The sequence below is a fragment of the Petaurus breviceps genome, unplaced genomic scaffold, assembly GCF_028583685.1.
Source record: "Petaurus breviceps papuanus isolate PSGF00001 unplaced genomic scaffold, PetGlider_PUasm1.0 90925, whole genome shotgun sequence".
Taxonomy (NCBI): domain Eukaryota; kingdom Metazoa; phylum Chordata; class Mammalia; order Diprotodontia; family Petauridae; genus Petaurus; species Petaurus breviceps.
Genome location: NW_027187380.1, coordinates 29,941,840 through 29,965,829, shown reverse-complemented (window position 1 = coordinate 29,965,829; position 23,990 = coordinate 29,941,840). Strand labels below are relative to the sequence as shown.

The following is a 23,990-nucleotide window of genomic DNA, read 5'->3' as shown; positions in this document are numbered from 1 at the left end:
AAATAGTGAGGAGTAGAAGATGATGCCTAGGTTGTGAGCCTGAGGGACTAGGAGGATGGTGATATTCTTTATAGTAATAGAGAACATAGGAAGTGGCAAGGAATTAGGAGGGAAGATAATGAGTTTGATTTTGTACATATTAAGTTTAAGATGTCTACTAGCTACCAAGTCTAAGATTTCTGAAGGGCAGTCAGGTAAATAGAAGAAGAAACAAGGGAGAGTATGATCTTGAAAACCTTGACAAAATATAGTATTGAGGAAGAGAGGGTGATCATCAATGTCAAAGGCTACAGAGAGGTCAAGGAAAATGAGGATTGATAAAAGGCCATTGGATATGGCAAGAGAAATTTTGATTAAATATTGAGGTCAGAAGTTAAATTGTTTTTTTTCCTCCTAATTTTAAATTTATTTATTTTTATTTTTCAACACTCATTTCCACAAGATTTTTAGTTACAATTTTTTATCTCCCAGTCTTTCCCCTATCCCCATCCCAAAATAGCAAGCCTAATGAATACCCCTTCTCCCAATCTGTTCCCTCTTATATCCTCCCCCATCAAACCCCCAACTTTCTAGCAGGGCAAGATGGGTTTCTATACCCCAGTACCTGTATATTTTATTTCTCAGTTGCATGTAAAAACTCATTTTTAAACATTTGTTTTTAAAATTTTGATTCCAGATATTTTCCCCTTCTTCCCTCCTCACCCACCTCCACTGGGAAGATAAGCAATTAAATATAGATTGTACGTGTGTAGTTGCTCAAATCATTTCCATAGCAGTTATATTGTGAAAGACTAACTATATTTCCCTCCATCCTATCCCACCCCCCAGTTATTCTTTTTTCTTCTTTGACTCTATCCCTTTTCAAAAATGTTTGCGTCTAACTACTCTCTCCCCCAATATGCCCTCCCTTCTATCCTCCCCCCTCTTATCCCCTACTCCCTATTATTCTATAGGGTAAGATACCCAATTGAGTGTGTATGTTATTCCCTCCTTAGGCCAAATTCAATGAGAATCAGGTTGTCCCATTCCTTTCACCTTCCTGCTCTTCCCCTCCATTGTAACACTTTTCTCTTGCCTCTTTTATATGAGATAATTTACCCTAATCTATCTCTGCCTTTTTTCTTCTCCCAATAAATTCCTCTCTCACCTCTTAATTTTATTTTTTTAGATTTCATCCCTTCATATTCAACTCTTCCTGTGCCCTCTGTCTATGTATACATGAACATACAAATTACTACACTCACATATATATTATATACACATACATCCTCCTATATATACATATGTGTATGTATACATATATATTCCCTTCAGCTATCCTCATACTGAGAAAAGTCTTATGAGTTACAATTATCATTTTTCCATGTAGGAATGTAAATAGCTCAACTTTGATAAGTTCCTTATGATTTCTTTTTCCTGTTTACCTTCTCATGCTTCTCTTGCTTCTTGAATTTGAAAGTCAAATTTTCTGTTCAGCTGAGTTTTTTTTGTCAAGAATGCTTGAAAGTACTCTATTTTGTTTAATGACCATATTTTTCCCTGAAGCATTATACTCAGTTTTTCTGGGTAAGTGATTCTTGGTTTTAGTCCTAGCTCCTTTGACCTCCAGAATATCATATTCCAAGCCCTTTGGTCCCTTAATGTAGAAGCTTCTAGGTCTTGTGTTATCCTGATTGTGTTCCCACAATATTCAAATTGTTTCTTCCTGACTGTTTACAGTATTTTCTCCTTGACCTGGGAACTCTGGAATTAGGCTATAATATTCCTAGGAGCTTTCTTTTTGGGATCCTTGTTAAGAGGTGACCGGTGAATTCTTTCAGTTTCTATTTTGCTCTCTGGTTCTAGAATATCAGGGCAATTTTGCTTGATAATTTCTTGAAAGATGGAGTCTAGACTCTTTTTTTGATCATGGCTTTCAGGTAGACCAATAATTTTAAAGTTCTTTCTCTTAGTTCTATTTTCCAGGTCAGTGGTTTTTCCAGTAAGATATTTCACATTGTCTTCTATTTTTTCATTTGTTTGGATCTGTTTTATAGTATCTTGATTCCTCATAAAATTGTTAGCTTCCAATTGCTCCAGGCTAATTTTGAAGAAGTTATTCTCTTCAGTAAGGTTTTGAAATTCCTTTTCCATCTGGCGAATTCAGCTTTTTAAAGCATTCTTCTCCTCATTGGCTTTTTGGGCCTCTTTTGTCATTTGAGTTAGTCTATTTTTTAAGGTGTTATTTTCTTCAGTGTATTTTTGGGTATCCTTTAGCAGGCTGTTGACTTGCTTTTCATGATTTTCTTGCATCATTCTCATTTCTCTTCTCAATTTTTCTTCCACTTCTCTTCTTGATTTTCAAAATCCTTCTTGAGCTCCTCCATGGCCTGTAACCAATTCATATATTTCTTGGAGGCTTTTGATGCAGGAGTTCTGACTTTGCTGTCTTCCTCCCAGTCCATGCCTTGATCCTTTTTGTCCCCCCAAAAAGGATTTTATTGTCTTTTTGTGCTTATGTTGCTTCCTCGTATTGGCAGCCAATTACTTGACTTTTGAGCTCTTTGCTATGGTAGACCTCTGCTTCCAGAAGGAAGCTATGTCTCAAATTGCTGGGGGTTTTGCAGGTGCCAGAGCTATTATATAGGTGCCTTCTGTACAGCCCCCACAAGCTCTGGCTCACTGATCACACACCCCAGGACCACCACCCAAGAACATGATCTAGATCCAATCAGGTCAAAGCAAAAGTGATTACCCTCTGAATGGTCTCTTGGTCCCCCTACAATCTGTAGGCCAGGAGCACTGGAAGCAGCCACATGGAAGCAGCTGCAGCCACAGTGCCTTTTTCTGCTTCTCACTCTAGGGGTAGCAGCCAGACCACACTCCCCTATTCCCAACAAAGTTCCATATTGACCTTTTACTTTGTCTTTGGCATTTGTGGATTGAGAAGTCTGGAAACTGCTATAGCTGCTGGTGATTTACTTGTGTGAAGTTCTCCAGCTGCTGCTGCTGGTCAAGGCCACCCTGGGGCTAAAACTGTGGCTCAGTCTGGATTGTGCTCTGCTCCCAGCATGCTTTGATGGACCCTTCCTGCCAGCCTGCTGGGCTTCCTTCAGCAGGAGATTTGTTTCTCTCTGTCACTTTGTGGATTCTGTAGCTCTAAAGTTTGTTTAGAGTCATTTTTTACATGTATAGGAGAAAGTAGAAGCCAGAGCCGCATGGAAGTCCTGTTTCTACTCCTCCATCTTGTCTCCACCCCCAGAAGTTGAATTGTAGATAGCATTCTCAAAAGGTTTAACCACAAAGGGCAAAAGGGATATCAGACAAAAGTTAGAGGAGATGGAAGGATCAAGTAAGAGTTTTTTGAGGATGGAGGAAACATAAAAAGGTTTGTAGGCAGTAGGGAATGAAGCAGTAGACAGAGGTTGAAAATAAATTGCAGAGTAAGAATGACAGAGGATGCAATATTTTGGAGGAGACAAGAGGGAATGGGATCACTTGGGCATGAGAAGGGATTAACTTTGGTAAGGAGTAAGGCCACCTTATCATGTGAGAGAGGATGAAGGAGATAGTGGCAGAAAGTATGTGAATGATATGAGATGAGGAAGAGAGGAGTGTTCCTAACAGGGTGACTAACCAGAGAAAATACCTGTAACTGAGATATGAAATATCTTATTTATGGAAAAGGAAGGAGAGAAGGCTATGTAGTAGGCAGTAAGGCATAGGAAGACTGCAAAGGGTCTAGGTTGAGGGAAGGGAGAAGTGTGGAAGTTTTAAGGAGGGATGAAAATGTATGGAAGAGCCACTGTGGAAAGTGAGAAAGTGAGTTGATAAAGCAGATATAGAAGGACTGACTAGCAGCAATGAGGGTCCAGTTGAGACTGTGTAATATAAACTGTAGTGGCCCCAGTCAGAATGGTTGTGTGATTTTCCCCCACATTGGTTCAGTAACAAGTGTGTAGGAGTGAATTGTGGAGTGATCCAAGACTTAAATTTGTCAGGGCATAATCAGTGAAATGATAGCAAGGTTGGGGTTCCAAAGAGGAGGACAATGTAGAATTGAATTGGTTTACCAAGGGTTCAAAGAGGAGAGATTGACTAGTGCAGGGAAGAGAGTCTGGGAGAGAACTGATGGGTCAAAGGATTGGTGATCACAGTGCAAAGAATGGGGTTTAGTAAGGGAAGGCATAAGGACAGATTAAAAGTCAATAGAACAATCAATCAATATTTATTAAACACCTACTAGGTGCCACACACTGTGCTAAGCACTGGGTATGCAAAAGGAAGCTGAAGACATTTTGTGCCTTCTAGGAGTTCATAATCTCTTGGGAAAGACTACATGCAAGCAAATACATATGAACAAGCAATATACAGGATAAATGGGAAAAATTTAACAGAAGGAAGGCACTAGAATTAATAGGAGTTTGTAAAGGCTTCCTGGAAAAGATGGAATTTTAATTAGAACTTAAAGGAATCCAGGGAAGTAAATAGGTTGAGTTGAAGGAGAATATTCCTAATAGGGGGAACAGTCAGAGAAAATACCTGAAGCCACTATGGAATATCTTGTTCCTGGAACAGAAAAGAGAGAAGGATATGTGGGTAGGAAGGGTCGAGGTTATGATGGGCTTTGAATGCCTGAGAATTTTGTCTTTGCTTCTGGGAGCAATAGGGAACCACTAGAGCTTATTGAGTAGGATAATGACATGATTAGACTTATACTTTTAGAAAAATCACTTATGATTATGTTAGGATAAGTCAATTTCATAATTCTTGAATGTAAAGGTATTACATGTGTGGGTAATGACAATATCAAGGGTCTGACCATCTTTTTGTACTTAGGTAATTTACTTTGTTTCAGTGTCACATTAGTCTATAAATTAATCGGGCAATATTGTATTTTTATTGTGTTCACAAGCAATGAATGTCTCTTATGTCTTTATTTCTGTGAAGTATATTTTGTAGTTGTCTTTATATAATTTTTGTGTGTTGTTGGGAGCTGAATTCCCATTTAGTTTATACATTCTCTCATTATTTTTTATGAAATTGCTTTTTATAGCTCTTTCTATTGCATTTCTTTGTCTGAATAGGTTTATTTTATATGCTGGTACTTTGTTGAACTTATTGTTTTAAATAATTTTAGTTGAGCCTTTGAGAGCCTCTAAGTAAATCATACCATCCTCAAAAAGCAATAACTTTGTTTCCTCTTTGACTGTAGTTATTCTCTCAATTTCTTTTTTGCTTTTTGGAGGGCAGTTGGGGTTAAGTGACTTGCCAAAGGTCACATGGCTAGATTTTATGTTTAGTGTCTGAGGCCAGATCTGAACTCAGGTCCTCCTGACTCCAGAGCCAGTGCTCTACTCACTGCGCCACCTAGCTGCCCCTCAATTTCTTTTTCTTGTCTTATTGTTTTAACTATCTTTCCTATAATTATATTAAACAATATTGGTGACAATTAAATCTTTGTGTTATCCCTGATCTTAGGAGAAAGACTTCTGTATCTTCTATAATAAATAACTCTAATTCTTGGTTTTAGACACTGTTGAACACATTATGTCAACATTCATTTATTACTAGCCTAAATTTTTTTTTACCATAAAGTGTTGTACTTAGTTAAAAATCTATGATGATCTACTTAGATAACCATGTGATTTTTATTGTTTTTATCATTAATATGTTCTATTTTGTTTATGGTTTTTCTAATATTGAGACAATCCTACTTTTCTGATATAAATCAAATCTGTTTGTATTGCATGCTATTTTTAATATGCTTTTATAACCTCTTCACTAATAGACTGTTTCCTATTTTGCCATCAAATTTCATTACAGATATTGATCTACAGTTTTCTTTTCTTTTTTGCTTTATTTTTCCCTAGATATCGGTACTATGCTTGTATCCCATAAAACCTTTAGCATGATCTGTTTTTTCCCTATTTTTACATACAATTTATGTGTAACATTGTCGCTCTGTAAAACAATTGTAAATATTATCTACCTGCTTCTAACTCAGCTGTGTGAAAATGGGTAGGGCCAATTGTAAGCCAGAATAACTCAGAGGTTGTGATAATGGAGAAGTGTAATATTAAAATCTTCTAATTGGCTGCCAAGCCAGAGGAACTGATGACTAATACATGTTGAAACAGAACTGAGTGCACATGCAAAAACAGCAACCTATCCATATGAAACTTTTTTTTCCTGGTTTAATGAAAGGATGACTATTTTGAATTCTAAGGCTACCAAGTGGGAGAGGAGTAGTAGGCCACGTTCTTTCACTTGGTTGTCAAGTGTCCATGAATACAAGATACTTCTGTTTCTCTTGTGTTTACTCTTTCATGATTTTAGTGTAATGAAGGTCTGGTACATGTGCAGATCTCTTTAGCTTGCTTTCAAGGAGAAAGAAGAACAAGAAAGCAAAATGGCTGTCTGATGAGGCTTTACAAAAAGCTAAGAAGGAAAAGGAAAAGACAGAGGGAAAAATATGCCCAACTGAATGCAGAATTTCAGAGAATAGCAAGGTTTTCTTAAATTAGCAATGCAAATAGAAGAAAACAGTAGAATGGGAAAGAAGAGATTTATTCAAGAAAATCAGAGATATCAAGGGAATGTTTCATGCAAAAATATGCATGATAAAAGACAAAAGCCGTAGGGACTTACCAGAAGCAGAAGAGATTAAGGAGAAGAATTATACAAGAAAGATAATAAACATCACTGATAACCATGATAGAGGGACCTCAAGATAGCTGGGACTAGAGATAGCTGAATTGAAAATCATTTGGAAATCATGCAACATCCAAATATGCAATATCCAAATCATCCTTGGCAGGACGATTGCTGTGTAGGAATAAATTAAGTTTTGGGTCCACTCCCTGAGAGAAAGAGGTAATATAATAGAGAATATGTCCTGGAGGTGTTGGATGGAAGAAAATGTTAGGGTATTTCTCTTGCTATATTTTTGTAGTAAATAAATCCCTTTGTAAATACCTATTCAGTGTTAAGTGAGCAGATAAAACTGAGATGTTAGTCACAGTTTCTGTAATAATGGTGGGGGGGGGGAGACACATGTAGTGGGATATAGGGGTAGAAATTAGATGCATTAACCCCTTATGGAATGCTGAGGCAGTTATAACAGCAAATAAGTATTCCAATATGTGAGTGCTCAGGTGACATGGTGAATTTAGTAGATCCAGAGGTGTTACCAGTTAGTTATTGGAGTTAGTAGCAGAGTCCACTGGAACTTGGATCAGCATCCATGATATGGAAATACACTAATAGTGAACCTGTGAACATTCCAAGGCCTAGAGAGGTTTTAAGACAACATCCAGTACATACTCCTTCTCTAGACTTCCAGAAGAAGACAGGATAAATTACCCAGAAGAATTACAAAAACAAGTCAGTCCAGTGAAGCACTGGGTTTTTTCTTCTCTCACTAATGTTGCTCCTGTAGTAATTTCATGAGGATTCTAAGAAAAGAAAAAAAAAACTTCAGAGTCATGAGTAAGGATGCTCTTATTTGCCACACATGTTCTCTACATATGTACCTGACTAGCTTTGTACTTTAAATTTGAGCCCACATTTCCCATGGACTTTCTGTGTGTAAAGGATGAGGATGCTTCTTGCTTAGAAGGAATGTTTTGTGCCAATTATTCAGATCATATCATTAAAATTGTACTGTTTGGGGCCTAGGAGCAACAGTATTAGAAACTGCAAGTCCTAAGAGTTACCCTTAGAACTAGTATTATTAAAAAAGGGGGATGCTTTGTGAAAAACCTGGAAAGACTTGTATGAACTGATGTAGAGTGAAATGAGCAGAACCAGGAGAACAGTTTCTTTTTTTAATTAATTAATTTATTTTTAGTTTTCAACATTCATTTCCATAAGATTTTGAGTTCCAAATTTCCTCTGCATCTCCTCCATACCCCCTCACCCCAAGATGGCAAGCATATTGATTACCCCTTTTCCCATTCTGCTCTCTCTTATATCCCTCACCCACCCACTGCTTAGCCTCTTCCCCCTTACTTTCTTGTAGGGCAAGAGTAATTTCTATGCCCTATTGCCTGTATATATTATTTCCCATTTGCATGGAAAAAAATTTTTTTAACATTTGTTTTTAAAACTTTGAGTTCCAGATTCTTTCCCTTCTTACCTCCTATAATGGTAATGGGAATTTGAAGATCATCCCTGCCCCTTAATAAGTCTAGGGGAATTTGAAGACCTTCCCTGCTTTGAAAATAAACTCTGCTCCTTAATAGGGTTAGGGTTAGCTCAGGCAAGAAGTTAGTCAGGTTTGTGAATAAATACTGATCTTATATTGGTTTGTGGGAAGGCTAAAGGATGCTGTGGCTCTCTGTGTTGTTATGGCTTATTAACTTCTTTGCTACTATGATGGAATTGGCTTACTGGTTTTGGAATTTGGTTTTCTGGTGTCTGAATAAATGTGTAGTGCCTTGTGAAGTCAAGCACGAGCAGCTTTCCAGAAAATTGTTTCTGTGAACAGCTTTAAGGTTCTGATTAGCTAGTATAGTGAACTCTCTATTTATTCAGCAGTAAATTAAAGCAAAACATTTACAGAAACTAAAGTACAGCATTCACAACTTTGTAGCATAACAAGTTATCACTAAAGTGGCCAAATAGTTTTCACCAAAGTGGCCACATAGTTTTAAATAAAAGATATAATTCAGTAAGTCCTTAACTCAATCATTCTTAAGGAGCAGGCCTCCTTAAGGTACACAAAGTACAAAGATCAAAGTTCTCCACCCCTAGGTCACAGTAAATCATGATCTCCTCATTCAGCATTAGGTACCCAAGAAGAAGTCTTTTCATCTTGACTCGAGACTGGCTCTTAGATTCCATGGTTCCAGCTCCTGCCTGAATCTACCCAACTGTCACCTGGATTCAAAGGTAGGCAGCTTTCAGCTCCTCCTCCAGCTCCTCATCCAGTTCCCATTCCATATTGAAGCTCACAGTGTCCAGTCCACATCAAGTCCTTCACAGTTTCCGTTTCTGGGAAGACAAAGCTTAACAGAGACAAAACAACTTTCATTCACCTTGCTGGCACCATCACCAATTCACTATCTGCCTGTGAAATCAACAAAGACCCACAAACAAGGTCCAAGAGGTCAACACAAATCATCAATAAAGTACCAGGACCTCCAAAACCTTCCTCCAGGTCTTCTGTAAACAGACAACTAGAAAATCCTCTTTCAGGGCTTCCAATAAGTATTACAAACAAAAACCAACACAGACAGAACAGACAGAGAGTGATGAGATACCACAAGTTTTCTCCTTCTCAACTCTGCCACCACAAGAGTTCTCTTCTTATTTCTACTCTCTCCCAGCTTCGGCTTCTCCTTATATATAGCCATTAGCTCATCCTTGTTCTGCCCTTTCCTGTTGCATTAGCAACAGGGGTTCACAATTTGTAGGGTTCACAAGTTGTGGGGTACACAAGTTCTGTTTCTTATCAAATTCTTGTTATAATCATGGGCCAAGCTTAAAAGAAACTGGAACTGAAACAAGGTGCTAAATAATAGCTGGAACAAGGCACTAAGGATTTCTTTACTTGTCATTACATATATATTTCCTTCAACTTTCCTAGTTCTGAGAAAAGTCTCATGAGTTACAAATATCATCTTTCTATGTAAGTATGTAAAAAGTCCAACTTTAATAAGCTCCTTATGATTTCTCTTTCCTTTTTACCTTTTCATGCTTCTCTTGCTTCTTGTATTTGACAGTCAAATTTTCTGTTCAACTCTGGTCTTTTCATCAAGAATGCTTAAAAATCCTCTATTTCATTGAAATATTTTCTCCTGAAGAAAATACTCACTTTTGCTGGATAGGTGAATCTTGGTTTTTATCCTAGCTCCTTTGGCCTCCAGAATATTCCAAGCCCTTCAATCCCTTAATGTAGAAGCTGCTAGGTCTTGTGTTATCCTGATTGTGTTTCCACAATACTCAAATTGTTTCTTCCTGACTGCTTGCAGTATTTTCTCCTTGATCTGGGAACTCTGGAATTTGGCTATAATATTCCTAGGAGTTTTCTTTTGGGGATCTTTCTCAAGAGGGGATTGATGGATTCTTTCAATTTCTCTTTTACCCTTTGGTTCTAGAATATCGGGGCAGTTATCCTTAAAAATTTATTGAAAGATGATGTCTAGGCTCCTTTTTTGATCACAGTTTTCAGGCAGTCCAATAATTTTAAATGAACTCTCCTGGATCTATTTTCCAGGTTAGTGGTTTTTCCAAAGAGATATTTCACATTGTCTTCCATTTTTTCATTCTTTTGGATCTGTTTTATAATACCTTGATTTCTCATAAAGTCATTAACTTCTATTTGCTCCATTCTTATTTTGAAGGAATTATTTTTCTTCAGTGAACTTTTGAACTTTTCCATCTGACCATTTCTACTTTTTAAGGTATTATTCTCCTCATTGACTTTTTGGACCTCTTTTGCCATTTGAGTTAGTTTATTTTTTAAGGTGTTATCTTCTTCAGTATTTTTTTGTATCACCTTTAGCAAGCTGTTGACTTCTTTTTCATGATTTTCTTGCAGTACTCTCAGTTCTCTTCCAAATTTTTCCTCAACTTTTCTTACATGACTTTCAAACTACTTTTTGAGTTCCTCCATGGCCTGTGACAATTCATATTTTTCTTAGACGCTTTTGATGCAGGAGCTTTGACTTTGTGGTCTTCTTCTGGTTGTATGTTTTGATTTTCTTTGTCACCAAATAATAATTCTATAGTCTGTTCTCTTTTCCTGTGTTTGCCCATTTTCCCAGTCAATTACTTGACATTTTAGCTTTTGCCACAGTAGAACTCTGCTTCCAGAGTGAAGAGTGCCGTGTCCCAAATTTGGGGGGGTTTATGCAATTGTCAGAGCTACTTCTAGACACCTGCTTAGAATTCTGAGGTCTCCCTCTCCACAGCTGCCACAAGCTCTACCATGTCAAACCATTTGTTTTTGTTTTACATGCAACTGGGAAATAAGATATACCAGCATTGGGGTATAGAAATCCATCTTGCCCTACCAGAAAGTTAAAGGTGGAACAGGGAAGGATATACAGAGAGCAGATTGGGGGAAGGAGGTATTCAGTAGGCTTGCTATTTGGGGTGGGCAGTAGGGGAAAGACAAGGAGAAAATCTGTAACTGAAAATCTTGTGGAAATGAATGTTGAAAACTAAAAATAAACAAATAAAATGAGAACAAAAAATTAAAACTAATTAAACCAGAAAAAATTTAACTTAGTTAAAAATTATATTAGTTTTACTTCATTAGTTTTATTTTAAAAAAAAAAGCTCCAAACTTTATCATTTGTTTTTCAACTTTAACTTCTTTGGATTTTATAATTTCTATTTTTTTCTGCTTAGTTGTTTTTTTTATTTTGTGTTTTTTTTTCTAATTGTTTTAGTTGCATGTCCAATACAATTACTTTCCCCCCTATTTTTATCTCTGTCTCTCTCTCACTCTCTTCAAATATCTAGAGATGTACTTTACACAAGGATTATTTTTGCTACATCCCCAAAGTTTCAGTATGTTACCTCATTATGTAGCTTTCTTTAATGAAAGTATTGTTTCTATGATCCCTACCTTGAGATTCTTTAGTATTAAATTATTTTGTATTCTTAAGTATTAAATTATTTAGTCGCCATTTAAGTTTGAATTCTTCCTTCAAAGAGACTTCATTGCTTATAATTTTTATTGTTTTATGATCAGTAAATGTTATGATTAATATTTCTACTTTTCCACATTTGCTTATGAGGGTTTTATATCTTAACATATGGTCAAATTTTGTAGAGATGCCACAGTTAACTGAGATTATGTATATTCCTTTGAATTGCCAATGTCCCAAAAGCCCAAGTCTTAGTTTTTCCCAGCATCCCTCCTCTTTCCCCTTCCCACCCCGACATCTGCCCCATATAACAAAGTTTATATATGTATTATATATATATATATATATATATGTATATATATATATATATATATAAACACACACACACACATATATATATATACACACACACAGCTATACATATATATTTGGAGGGGGGAGGCAAGGCAATTGTAGTTAAGTGGAACAAATAATATTTTTAAAGACAAAAAAAATAAGAAAAAAAGGAAGAAAATTGATCAATACATTGAAAAAGTCCAGGTGGGCAGAGCCAAGATGGCAGAATGAAAGTAGGAACTCATCTGAGGTTCTCCATGAATTCCATCAGTAACCTCTTAAAAAGTGAATCTGAACAGATTTTAGAGTTACAGAATCCATTGGGAGATGGAGTGTGTCAGATTCCCAGTCCAGAAAAGTGTACATGTAGGACTGGGCAGGGGGAGTGTGGAGTATGCATGCTGCACTGGTGTGAACCTGAGACCAGACCACAGTGGAGCAAGAACAATCCCTGACTTTGCAGACCTCTCCCTGTGGGATGGAGGATTGGTCAGGGTGGGGTAAGAGAAAGCACAGAGCTTGCAGCAGTGACAGCAGCTTCTCCTGGGGCTATCAGCTTGCAGCCTGGATGTTTAAAAATCACCTACCTGAAGTTCCAGGTGCCAAGATGGTGGAGTAAATCCTAGCTGCTCTAATCCCCCTTCCTGACCCTGAAAACCCAGAGATTATTGTCCCAGTGTAAAATCCTGAAATAGTGGAAGCAGCAGCAATCTTGGGAGTCCTAGAGGAAGGGTATGACTGAAGCTGTGCTGAACCTGAAGAGACGAGTGGGAGGTGTCCCAACAAACCCCATCTCAGCTGACTAGTGGGAGATCCTGAAGCCCAGGGGGGTGGAGCCAGAAAGTGCTAACACCAGAAGCCCAGGTGTGCCTTAGCATAATCAAGGAAATCTGCAGACATCAGTATGGCAGGCTGCCAGCTGCTGAGCCTGCCCAAGCTCTAGCTGAGGGGCACAGAGGTGGAAAACTGAAGTGGCCAAACCACCCTTCCCTGACACCTTACACTGTAAGTCTCAGGGTACCCTAGGGATAACACTGAAAGTCCTGGCCTTGGCCTCAGGCTGGACACCCAGAGGTTACAGCACACCCTAGCTTCCATCTTGAGAAGCATTGGTCAGAGCCCTCTGTACACCAGAAACAGAAATCCACTTTAAAAACCAGGAAATAGGCAATCAGAATGGGCCAGAAGCAACCAAAGATGACTGAATACTATTACTGTGATTGATAAGAATCACTTTGAGGGGACACCATCAACTCTATATCCACCCCTGAGACCACAGAAGGAAATATGAGCTGGTCTCAAGCCCCAAAAGCATTCTTGGAAGAGCTCAAGAAAGATTTTAAAAGTCAAATTAGAGAGGTAGAAGACAAATTGACCAATTCTTTTAAAATTACATTGCCAAATGGAAAAAATGGAAAAAAAAACCTCACTGAAGCAAATAAATCTTTAAAAAGTAAAATTTGTGAACTGAGATGGGAGGTTCAAAATCTAACTGGAGAAAATACCTCCCTAAAAATGAAATCTGAGCATGTGGAAAAGGAGCTTCAAAAACTAACCGAGGAAAATAATTCACTAAAAATTAAAATCAGTCAAGTCGAAGATAATGAGTCTTATGACAGATCAAGAATCAGTCAAACAAAACATAAAGATTGAAAATTTAGAAGAAAATGTAAATATCTTGTTGGAAAAACAACTGACCTAGAGAACAGATCCAGGAGAGATAATCTAAGAATTATTGTTCTATCAGAAAGCCATGATGAAAAAAACAGCCTGGACAACATCCTCCAAGAAATTATCAAAGAAAACTGTCCTGAGGTCTTAAAATCAGAGGGTAAAATAGTTATCAAAAGAATTCACCCGAGTCCTCCTGAAAGAAATGCCAAATTGAAAACTCCAAGAAATATAGTAGCCAAATCCCAGAATTATAAGGTCAAGGAGAAAATAATGCAAGCAGCCAGAAAGAAACAATTCAAATATCATGAGATTATGTATATTCCTTTGAATTGCCAATGTCCTACAATCAGTATCACACAGGACCTAGCAACTTCTACATTAAAAAATCAGAGGTATTGGAATATGATATTTTGTAAGGCAAAAGAGCCTGGACTGCAACCAAGGATCAACTATCCAGCAAAACTGAGCATAATCTTTCAGGCAAGGAGATGGTCATTCAATGAAATAAGAGACTTTCAGACTTTCCTGATAAAAAATCCAGAGCTCAATGGAAAATTTGCTCTCCAAATACAAGACTCAAGAGAGATGTAAATAGGGAAAACACACACACACACACACATGCACAGAACTTTAATTCAGTAAGAGCAAACTGTTTACATCCCTATATGGGAAGCTGATACCTGTAGAAATTGACGTTTATATAATTATCATGACATTTAAAAGGGATATACATAGATTGAGGATGTGGGTATAAATGAACTAATCTGATGATAAAAAAAACTTATTAAGGGATGCAAAGGGACTGTAATGGGAGCAAAGGAAAGGAGGAGGCAGAAGAGAATAAATCATGCCTCACAGACAGGCATAAAAATATACCATAGTAGAGGGAAAGAAGAAAGGGAGATGAACATTATATGAATTTTACTCTCATTGGTTTTGATTCAAGGAGAGATTAATATAATGAGTTAAGTTTAAGATTCTAAAATGAAAAGACACAAAAACTCATTATAGTAGAGGGAAAGGAGGGAGAGAGAGGAGCACTGTATGAACTTTATTCTCTTCAGTTTAGGGTCAAGGAAGGAATAAAATACTCTGTTAAATATAAAAAATCTACTGTGCCCTATAGGCAGTAGGAGGGGTAAGGGGGAAGAAGAGGGGTGGTTAGAAGGGAGGGAAATAGTATTAAGGGGGAAGGGTAGGTAAAGGGAGGGAGGTGCATAGGGAGGAAATACTGAGGGAGGCAGTGGTCAAAAGGAAAACTCTTAAGGAGGGGAAGGGAGAAAGGAGAAATAAAAACATAAACAGGGGAGGGAATAGGATAGAGGGAAAAATACAAATAGTAATCATAACTGTGAATGTGAATGGGATGAACTCTCCCATAAAATGGAGGCAGATAGCAGAATGGATTAAAAGCCATAATCCTACAATATCCTGTTTACAAGAAACACATTTGAAACAAGGGGATACACACAAGGTAAAGGTAAAAGGCTGGAGTAGAATATCTTATGCTTCAGCTAAAGTAAAGAAATCAGGGGTAGCAATCCTTATCTCAGATAAAGCAAAAATATATCTAATTAAAGGAGATAAGGAAAGAAACTATATCCTGCTGAAAGGCACCATTGAGAATGAAGCAATATCATTACTTAACATATAGCATCCAGATTCCTAGAGAAGTTAAGGGAATTAGAGGAAGAAATAGATAGCAAAACTATATGAGTGGGGACCTCTATCTCCCCCTCTCTGAACTTGATAAATCTAATTTCAAAATAAACAAGAAAGAAGTTAAGGAGGTTAATAGAATTTTAGAGAGGGTAGATATGATAGACCTCTGGAGGAAACTGAATGGGTATTAAAAGGAATATACCTTCTTCTCAGCAGTACATGGCACATACACAAAAATCGACCATGTACTAGGGCATAAAAACATCATAATTCAGTGCAGAAAGGCAAAAATATTAAACATCCTTCTCAGAGCATAGTGCAATAAAAATTGTATGTAATAAAGGGCCATGGAAAGATAGACTAAAAACTAATTGGAAACAATAATTTAATCCTAAAGAATGAGTGGGTCAAACAAAAAATTATAGAAACAACACTAACTTCATTCAAGAGAATAACAATAATAAGACAGCATACCAAAACTTGTGGGACGCAGCAAAAGCAGTTCTTAGGGGAAGTTTTATATCTCTGAATGCATATGTGAATAAAATAGAGAAAATGGAGTCAATAAATTGGGCATGCAACTGAAAAAGCTAGAAAAAGAACAAATTGAAAATCCCCAAATTAAATACTAAATTATAAATACTGAAAACCAAAGGAGAGATTAATAAAATAGAAATTAAGAGAACTATTGAATTAATAAATAAAACTAAGATCTGATTTTATGGGAAAAAAAAACAATAAAATTGATAAACCTTTAGTCAGCATGATAAAAAAAAGAAAGAAAGAAGAAAGCCAAATTAATGAGTTTAAAAAATGAAATGGGTGAATCTACTCCAATGAAGAGGAAATTAAAATAACAATTAGGAAATATTTTGCCCAATTGTATGCACATAAATTTGACAATCTTAGTGAAACGGGTGAATATTTACAAAAATATAAGCTTCCTGGATTAACTGAAGAGGAAGTAAATTATTTAAATAACCCCATCTCAAAAAAAGAAATTGAACAAGACATCAGTGAACTCCCTATGAAAAAATCTCCAGGGCCAGATGGATTTACTGGCAAATTCTATCAAATATTTAAAGAACAATTGATTCCAACACTTTACAAACTATTTGGGAAAATTGGAGAAGGAATCCTACCAAATTCTTTTTATGGCACAAATATGGTACTGATACCTAAATCGGAAAGAGACAAAACAGAGAAAGAAAATTATAGACCAATTTCCCTCATGAATATAGACACAAAATTTTAAATAAAATATTAGCAAAAAGACTACAGCAATTTATCATGAGAATAATACACTTTGATCAGGTAGGATTTATTCCAGGAATGCACAAATGGTTTAATATTAGGAAAACTATCTCTATAATTGATCATATCAACAACAAAACTAGCATAAATCATATGATTATCTCAATAGATGCAGAAAAGGCTTTAGACAAAATACAACACCCACCTCTATTAAAAACACTAGAAAGTATCGGTATCGATCTAAAACCATCAACAAGTATTATATGTAAGGGGATAAGCTAGAAGTATTTCCATTAAGATAAGGGGTGAAACAAGGATGTTCATTATCACCCCTCTTATTCAATTTGGTACTAGAAATGTTAGCAGTAGCAATAAGACAAGAAAAAGAAATTGAAGGAATCAAATTAGGCACAGATACTAACCTACCATTCTTTGCATATGATATGATGATATACTTAGAGAATCCTAGAAAATCAACTTAAAAACTACTGGAGACAATAAATAAATTTGGCAAAGTTACAGGATATAAAATAAACCCACACAAACCCTCAGAATTCCTATATATTTCTAACTAAATCCAACAACAAGAGATAGAAAGATAAATTCCACTTAAAGTTATTGTAGACATTATAAAATATTTGGGAATCTACCTAGCAAAACAAAGCCAGGACCTATATGAACACAATTACAAAACACTTTTCGTACAAATAAAGTCAGATTTAACTAATTGGAAAAACATCAGCTGCTCATGGCTAGGTCGAACTCATATAATAAAAATGACAATTTTACCTAAATTACATTACATATTTAGTGCCATACCAATCAATCTATCAAAAAATTATTTTATAGAGCTAGAAAAAATAGTATCAAAATTCATCTGGAAGAACAAAAGGTCCAGAATATCAAGGAAATCAATGAAAAGAAATGCTAGGGAAGGTGACCTAGCCATACCAGGTTTTAATCTGTATTATAAAGCAGCAGTCATCAAAACTACTTGGTACTGGCTGAGAAATAGAGTAGTGGATCAGTGGAATAGGTTAGGTACACGAGACACAGCAGTCAATGAGCATATTAATCTACTGTTTTATAAACCCAACGACCCCAGTTTTGGGAATAAGAACTCACTATTTGACAAAAACTGCTGGGAAAACTGGAATATAGTATGGCAGGAATTGAGCATAGACCAATATCTTACACTGTATACTGTACATATTGTATAATACTGTATATTGTGGAATCAAGTCAAAATGGGTGCACGATCTTGGTTAAAGGCTGATACTGTAAGCAATCTGGGAGAGCAAGGAATAGTTTACCTGTCAGATTTATGAGAAGGGAAGATTTTATGACCAAACAAGAGTTACAGAGCATTATGAAATGCAATATAGATAATTTTGATTACATTAAATTGAAAAGCTTCCGTACAAAAAAAGCCAATGTCACCAAGATTAAGAGGGAAGTGGAAAATTGGGAAATACTTTTTACAACCAGTGTCTCTGATAGGTGTCTTTAGATATAAAATAGATTTTCCTGACCTTAGGAAGGATCAGGTCAAAGTTATTTGTACCTTTTGCCCCTAACTACTCATCTACATGAGATTCACCTAAACTTTCTTGCTATATCCTGCCTCAATCTTCCAGTGAGTTATGCCATACAACAAAAATTATTTTTTAAAACTAAAAGTAGAAACAAGCAAAACTGATCAATAAATTGAAAAAGATCTGAAGGGATTCAGACTGCTTACATCAATTTATAGTCACTTATATACAAAGAAGCAACCAAAAGCTAGAGGGGCTCTGAGATGCTTGACTGATGGATTGAGTGGGAGGTAGAGAGAGTGCAGTCAGGCCTGCAATGGAAGGGTAGAGTCAAGCCCCTGAAGTTGTAGTGCTCTGTGCTCAAGCCTATAGCAAAAGTCCTTCCAAAACAAGGCAGGAGACTTTAGGCCTTAGTGACAATTTTCTCACCCAAAGCGGGGCGGGGGGGGAGGGGTAGAAAAACAGGCAGAAATGTAGACTCCAGTAGCAACAGACAGCAGCAATCAGTGGGCAGAGATACAAACCTTATGGGGAGATGATAATAGTGGGCCATGGATGGTGGGCAGAGTTATGGAACCCTGTCATAGCAGACAATATTGGCAAGTATTCAGATATGCAGAAGAGTGGGTACTGGAATATGAAGTGGCAAAAGGAAGGCCCACTGTAAACAAATACTTACTGTAATATAAAACTGATAGATCCTCCCACATTGTTAATCCACATTTTTGGGCTTAGAAGATCAAGGATTGGCATTGTTGGGAGGGTTTTTACTTTCTGGTAACAAAGGTGAAATGAAAGTACCTGAAGAAAACGGAGAAATGTCCTTCATAGGCCTCTCATGGGGCAAAGATTGTGTGGGACAGGAGGTCCTGGCTGATGTACCAGGGAATAGTAAGTATGTAAGTATAGTAAGTAAGAATAAGTATTATAATAATATTAAGTATAATAGAATAAGGCAATCTTCCTGACCTGTGATGAGGATTATTGGCTGTGTAAGGAGCGTTATCATCTTTGCTATAGCCCTTTGTGTTTCTGGTGCCACTTCTACTTAGGATCATCATTTTTTAAGTGACTGAGCCATTGTGAGCTGCAGAGTTTTGGCACACCAAAACACAGATCTGGTCTTTTGGACTTGAGACTCTATCTTTCCTGGGACTGTCCCAGATTCAATCCCTCCTTAAGGAAACTGTTATAATGTTTTGTTTTGTTTTAGTTTTTCTTTAGTGTTGCCTCTATTAGGTTTCTTGAATATTATATCAATAAATTATAATACCAAAATTACTTAAGTGGTGGTAGTTCCTCTAGAATATTTTAAAGACCTTAATACTAAAGGATGGAGTATAATAGGAACCTAACTCCTCCCCCGTGCAGGTTAAGCTATGTTTTCCTTTAAAGGTATTGAGACTTTTCTAAAAAATTGGTTGGCTCAGACTATTTATATCACTTTCTTGTCATTTGAGTATGGGACTCTTATATGATTAGTTGGTGAGTCACAATGGAAGCTTCACTGAGCTAAATCAACTCAAGGGATTCTTCACGCCTATCTTTATTGATTATTTTTCTCCTGCTGTGGCTAAGTAAATATCTTTTTTAAACTACTGAATATCCTATGAGTCTCATTTTGTTCCAATATTGAACTTAAACTACCAGGAGACTGACATGAGTGGCACAAAATTCCCTTTGGCCTTTTACTTGCTGGAATTGAAATCCTCTGTTCTATAGTATTCTTTTTGGTAGCTTTTATGACAAATTCTCAAGATGAGCTGTAACTTCCTGCCAAAGTTCCAATGTAAAAAGCTTAGCACAGTTATTGTCTATGTTAAGGTCTCAAATAGAATTTGATTCTTAGTCACTTTGTACCTCTTCCTATACCCTCTCATATATTCCACTGATTGAATTTTAGAAACCTTCTCTTCTGCTACTTCTGTTGCTATTGGCACCCTGACAGGCCCTCCTGACTTTATCAAGAGATGACACCAGTTTGACCAATTACCAGTGATTGACAATAACATTTTTCTGCCAAAACTCCAGTGTAAATGTACTTTATGTCATGTGAGCAGTTGTAGGTGTAAATCTGTTGCTCAGAAAAGAAGTCATGTCTGAAAATAGATTTGGTAGAAATCTGCATTAAGTTTGTAGTTGAAGCCATAGGTGTGAATGAGATTAAAGTCATAGAATTTTATATTTGAATCAGATCTTAGCAGTCTGTCCATCTAGTCCAACTCCCTCTTTTTTACAGATGAGAGAACTGAATTTTAGAGTGTGAAAGAACTGACTTGCCCAAGATAACTAGGAGAACAGTATATGTTAAGAAGAGGAAAAAGGTCAAGGACAGAATCTTAGGGAAGACCCATATTCAGAGATTGGGAAAAGGATAAGGAACTAGTGAAGAAGATGAAAAAGGAATGAAGAGAAGAACTAGTAGAGTGTGATGTCTTTAAGAATCTATTAAGCTTCTAGTTTTACACAATACTTTTAGATATATTATATGTAGAGAAATATATAAGCAAAGTAGCAGTGCTATATTGGACAGAGACTAATCTAAGCCAAACGGGCTGACATAAATGAATACATATAAGACATTCATGTAATGGAAATATGACATTAAAATGACAGAAATAAAAAATGAAATACATAGAGGATTTGTAGATCATTGTATATTAAATACAGGGTAACAATTTTAAATCTACAATTGAGTTCATATTGAAGAGAATAACTATTTGAGTTGTCTATTTTGCTTAAATGAAGTTACAAGGCAATATAAGTTAGAAGTCAAAATGGAGTTTCAGAAACTATTCATATCATGATATACTTCTAATAAGAATTCCTCACTATAAAGCATTTTACCTTCTAAAAGATACTTCCTCCACATCTTCATTATCCCCTCTTCTCCATCAGACAGAAGACAATTGGCAAAGACAACTTTGCTCTGGCAAAACTTGGTAACAAGATTGATTTTTCATGCCACTGAATAGAAAATAATGGCTTTTTCTTCTGGCTTGTAGATGGAAGATCACATGTTCCACCTCCTCTGTATGGAGAGATGGTCTCCAAGAAAACAGATGGTGATGAGGAAGATGAGCATTTTACTATCCACTTGCCTTCCCATCCTGACTACAGAAAGCAGTTACCTGAGATTAGCAAGGGCAAAGACTTCATCAGATGCTTGCCTGTCCACATCTCCAAATACATTTTAGGTAGGTCTGTGACCTAATCTGTAGATGTAGTAATCAATCAAACTCCTCCAGAATTAGCCTAGCTTGATCTAATTTGGGCTTAACGAATCTATCCTATCTTTCAGGGCTTCTAGACAAAAAAACCCTGAACAAGTGTCTTCTTGTAAGCCAGCACTGGTCTATGCTGGTAGAGCAGGCGAAGAAGGATCAAGCAACACATCAGCATGTGGAGAATGAGATCACACTCCTTCGGGTACTTCAAGTGCTGTCAGGGAAGAGTTGGACTCATGCTTAATATTCCTAACTATAGGTCACTTCTCAGGGAGGATACATGGTGGGATTTCTATTTTCACATCCACTGCCTGGTAGATGTTACTCTGTAGTATTATGGCCAGCAAGGAGGATCAAAAGTACATTAAAAATATCTCTCTCTTTTTTTTAACTCAATTCTCCCATCATAACTATCAACCTCTTAGAGTGACCAACATCCATCAGTAAATCTAGATAATTGGTGGACAGGGTTCTTAAACCCTCAGAAACTTCATAGAAATTATTTTCCCCCTAAGATAGAAGAAGAAATACAACATGTATTGTGTAGAGGATGATAAATTCTCAACTATATCAGTTTTATATGATATTCATTTGATCTTTATATGCGACACAGTCTCTTTAGAAGCTAAAATGTTTTTCTCCCCTGATGATTGTCATTTCTTTGTTGCTGTTTTTTGTTGTTTTACTTTTTGACCCTTTATCCTAATCTGAAACCTTGAATAATTCATTCTTGGTAAACTGAATGTCCTTCAAAAGAACTAAGTATGAAAAGGTAACTCTGGATCAGGGTGAATTTTCCATACAGATAGCCATCAGTAGTCTTTTCTAGGCCAGTTTTGAAAACTATTCCAGGCAATTGATTGCTATGTTCTAGATGGTGCCTTTACTATGCCATAAAGCAGAATAGGATACTAAAAGTAATGTTATTTCGTTTTCATTTCAGGAGACCTATTCTAAAGGGATATATTCTAACTATGCCAGTAGACCAATAATCCCAATTCCCAAGATAGATGAAAGTGATAAAGTCACCCAATCAAAAAAGTTCCATACAAAATGGAAACTGAAATCTAAGGTATGTGACATTTGGTTGAGGTGTTTGTTTTGTATTTCATTTTGTCATAAAAAACTGTATCAAAATTTTCTATGGGGAGACAATGGAGTGAATTGGAAAAATTCTGGAATTAGTTAGCATATCCTTTATACTTGCTATTGCTACTAGCCAGTTATCTGAACTCAAACTTCACTTCCATGGACTTGATTCCTCATTTGTAAAATGAAGTAGTTAAACTATAACATTCAATACATGTTTAGAAAGCAAGTATGTAATAATAAGTGACATTTACATAGCACTCATTCAAACCACACAACAACCCTTTTTGTGAGACAAACATTATTGTTCCCATTTTATAGATGAGGAAACTGAATCTCAGTGAAGTTAAATTATTTGCCCAATTTCACACAACTAATGAGTATCAGAGGTAGGATTTAAAGCAGCAAAAGAGATCTCAGATAAGAAGCAATGCTAACATAAAATTAAGATTCTTCTTAACCTCCAAAACAGAAGCCCAGTGGTTGGTATATCCATGAGAATTTTCTTGCTAGCAAGGAGTCATTTGTTTATTTGATCATTTATTTAATAAATATTTATTATTTACTATATATACATTGCACTGGAGTTGACACTAGGGGTAAGTACAAATATAAATAAGAAATAATTCTTGTCTTCAAGGAGAAGAAAAAACATATATACAAATAACTGAATATGATATGTGCATAGAAAATACAAAAGAATAAATACATGAACTCCTTTTCAATACTCACAGTGGCTGCTATGAATATCCAGGTTTGAATCACAAGATATAACAGACTCTCTTATTCTAAGACAAAACCAAGATATTATTCATATACGAGAAAGCCAAATCCACCATGGTAATAAAGAAGTTGGTACACATTATTAATGCAGGAAGCACCACTATCCCCAAGTCTTCCCTCCATCAGGTCTCCCCACAAACAAGTTCCCTTAGGCAAAATGCCCCTCTCTCACCCATGCTAACTGCTGTGCCTCTCTCTGCCTCCCCTCTTTCTTAGCTCCACCTCACACTTACACTTCCTGCTCCACCCATTGCTGTTATTACAACCTGCATTAAACCTATTCAGCAAGCTCCTCTCACCATAGGTTCCATGTGACTCAGGCTCAAAGCAGGTCACATAGGCCTATTAATGGGCAAGAAAGATCTTCCCATTCCATTAACAATACACCTACAATGGCTGTGGCTTAGAGATTCCCTTACTCATTTGGAAAAAAACTTGAACTACACCTTACAGGTTTTGTGTGAGCTTTGTGGCAGGTGTCACAGTATATAGAGTTTAGATTTTCTGGACTTGAAATCAAGACCCTAGTTTAAATATGGTCTTATATATTTACAAGTTACATGAATTTGAGCAAGTCATTTAACCTACATAAACTTCAGTTTTCTCATCTGTAAAATGAGGATGTTAATCATAGCATCTACCTCACAAAGGTGTTGGGATCAATTGTAATAAGATATGTAATAAATGTAAAATGTTCTGTAGATTTTGGGGACCTATATAAATGTGATATTTTATTATTGTTAACATGAAGCCACCCTATACACCCAATGTTGTTTAGGTGTGTATTTAGTGTGCCAAATATTAAACTGGAGAAATAGCAAAAGGCAGCCTGACATGAAAAATGGAGG

General features: G+C 36.4%; 1 protein-coding gene across 1 annotated transcript in view; it reads left to right on the top strand.

Annotated features, from left to right (window-relative positions):
* The window catches only part of FBXW10B (F-box and WD repeat domain containing 10B), a 143,080-nt gene that overhangs the window by 24,380 nt on the left and 94,710 nt on the right, over positions 1–23,990 (top strand). Inside the window, exons 3-5 of the mRNA XM_069076700.1 lie at positions 21,049–21,240; positions 21,345–21,472; positions 22,214–22,342. Coding sequence (XP_068932801.1) covers positions 21,049–21,240; positions 21,345–21,472; positions 22,214–22,342 — 449 coding nt within the window. The remainder of the gene's footprint in view (positions 1–21,048; positions 21,241–21,344; positions 21,473–22,213; positions 22,343–23,990) is intronic.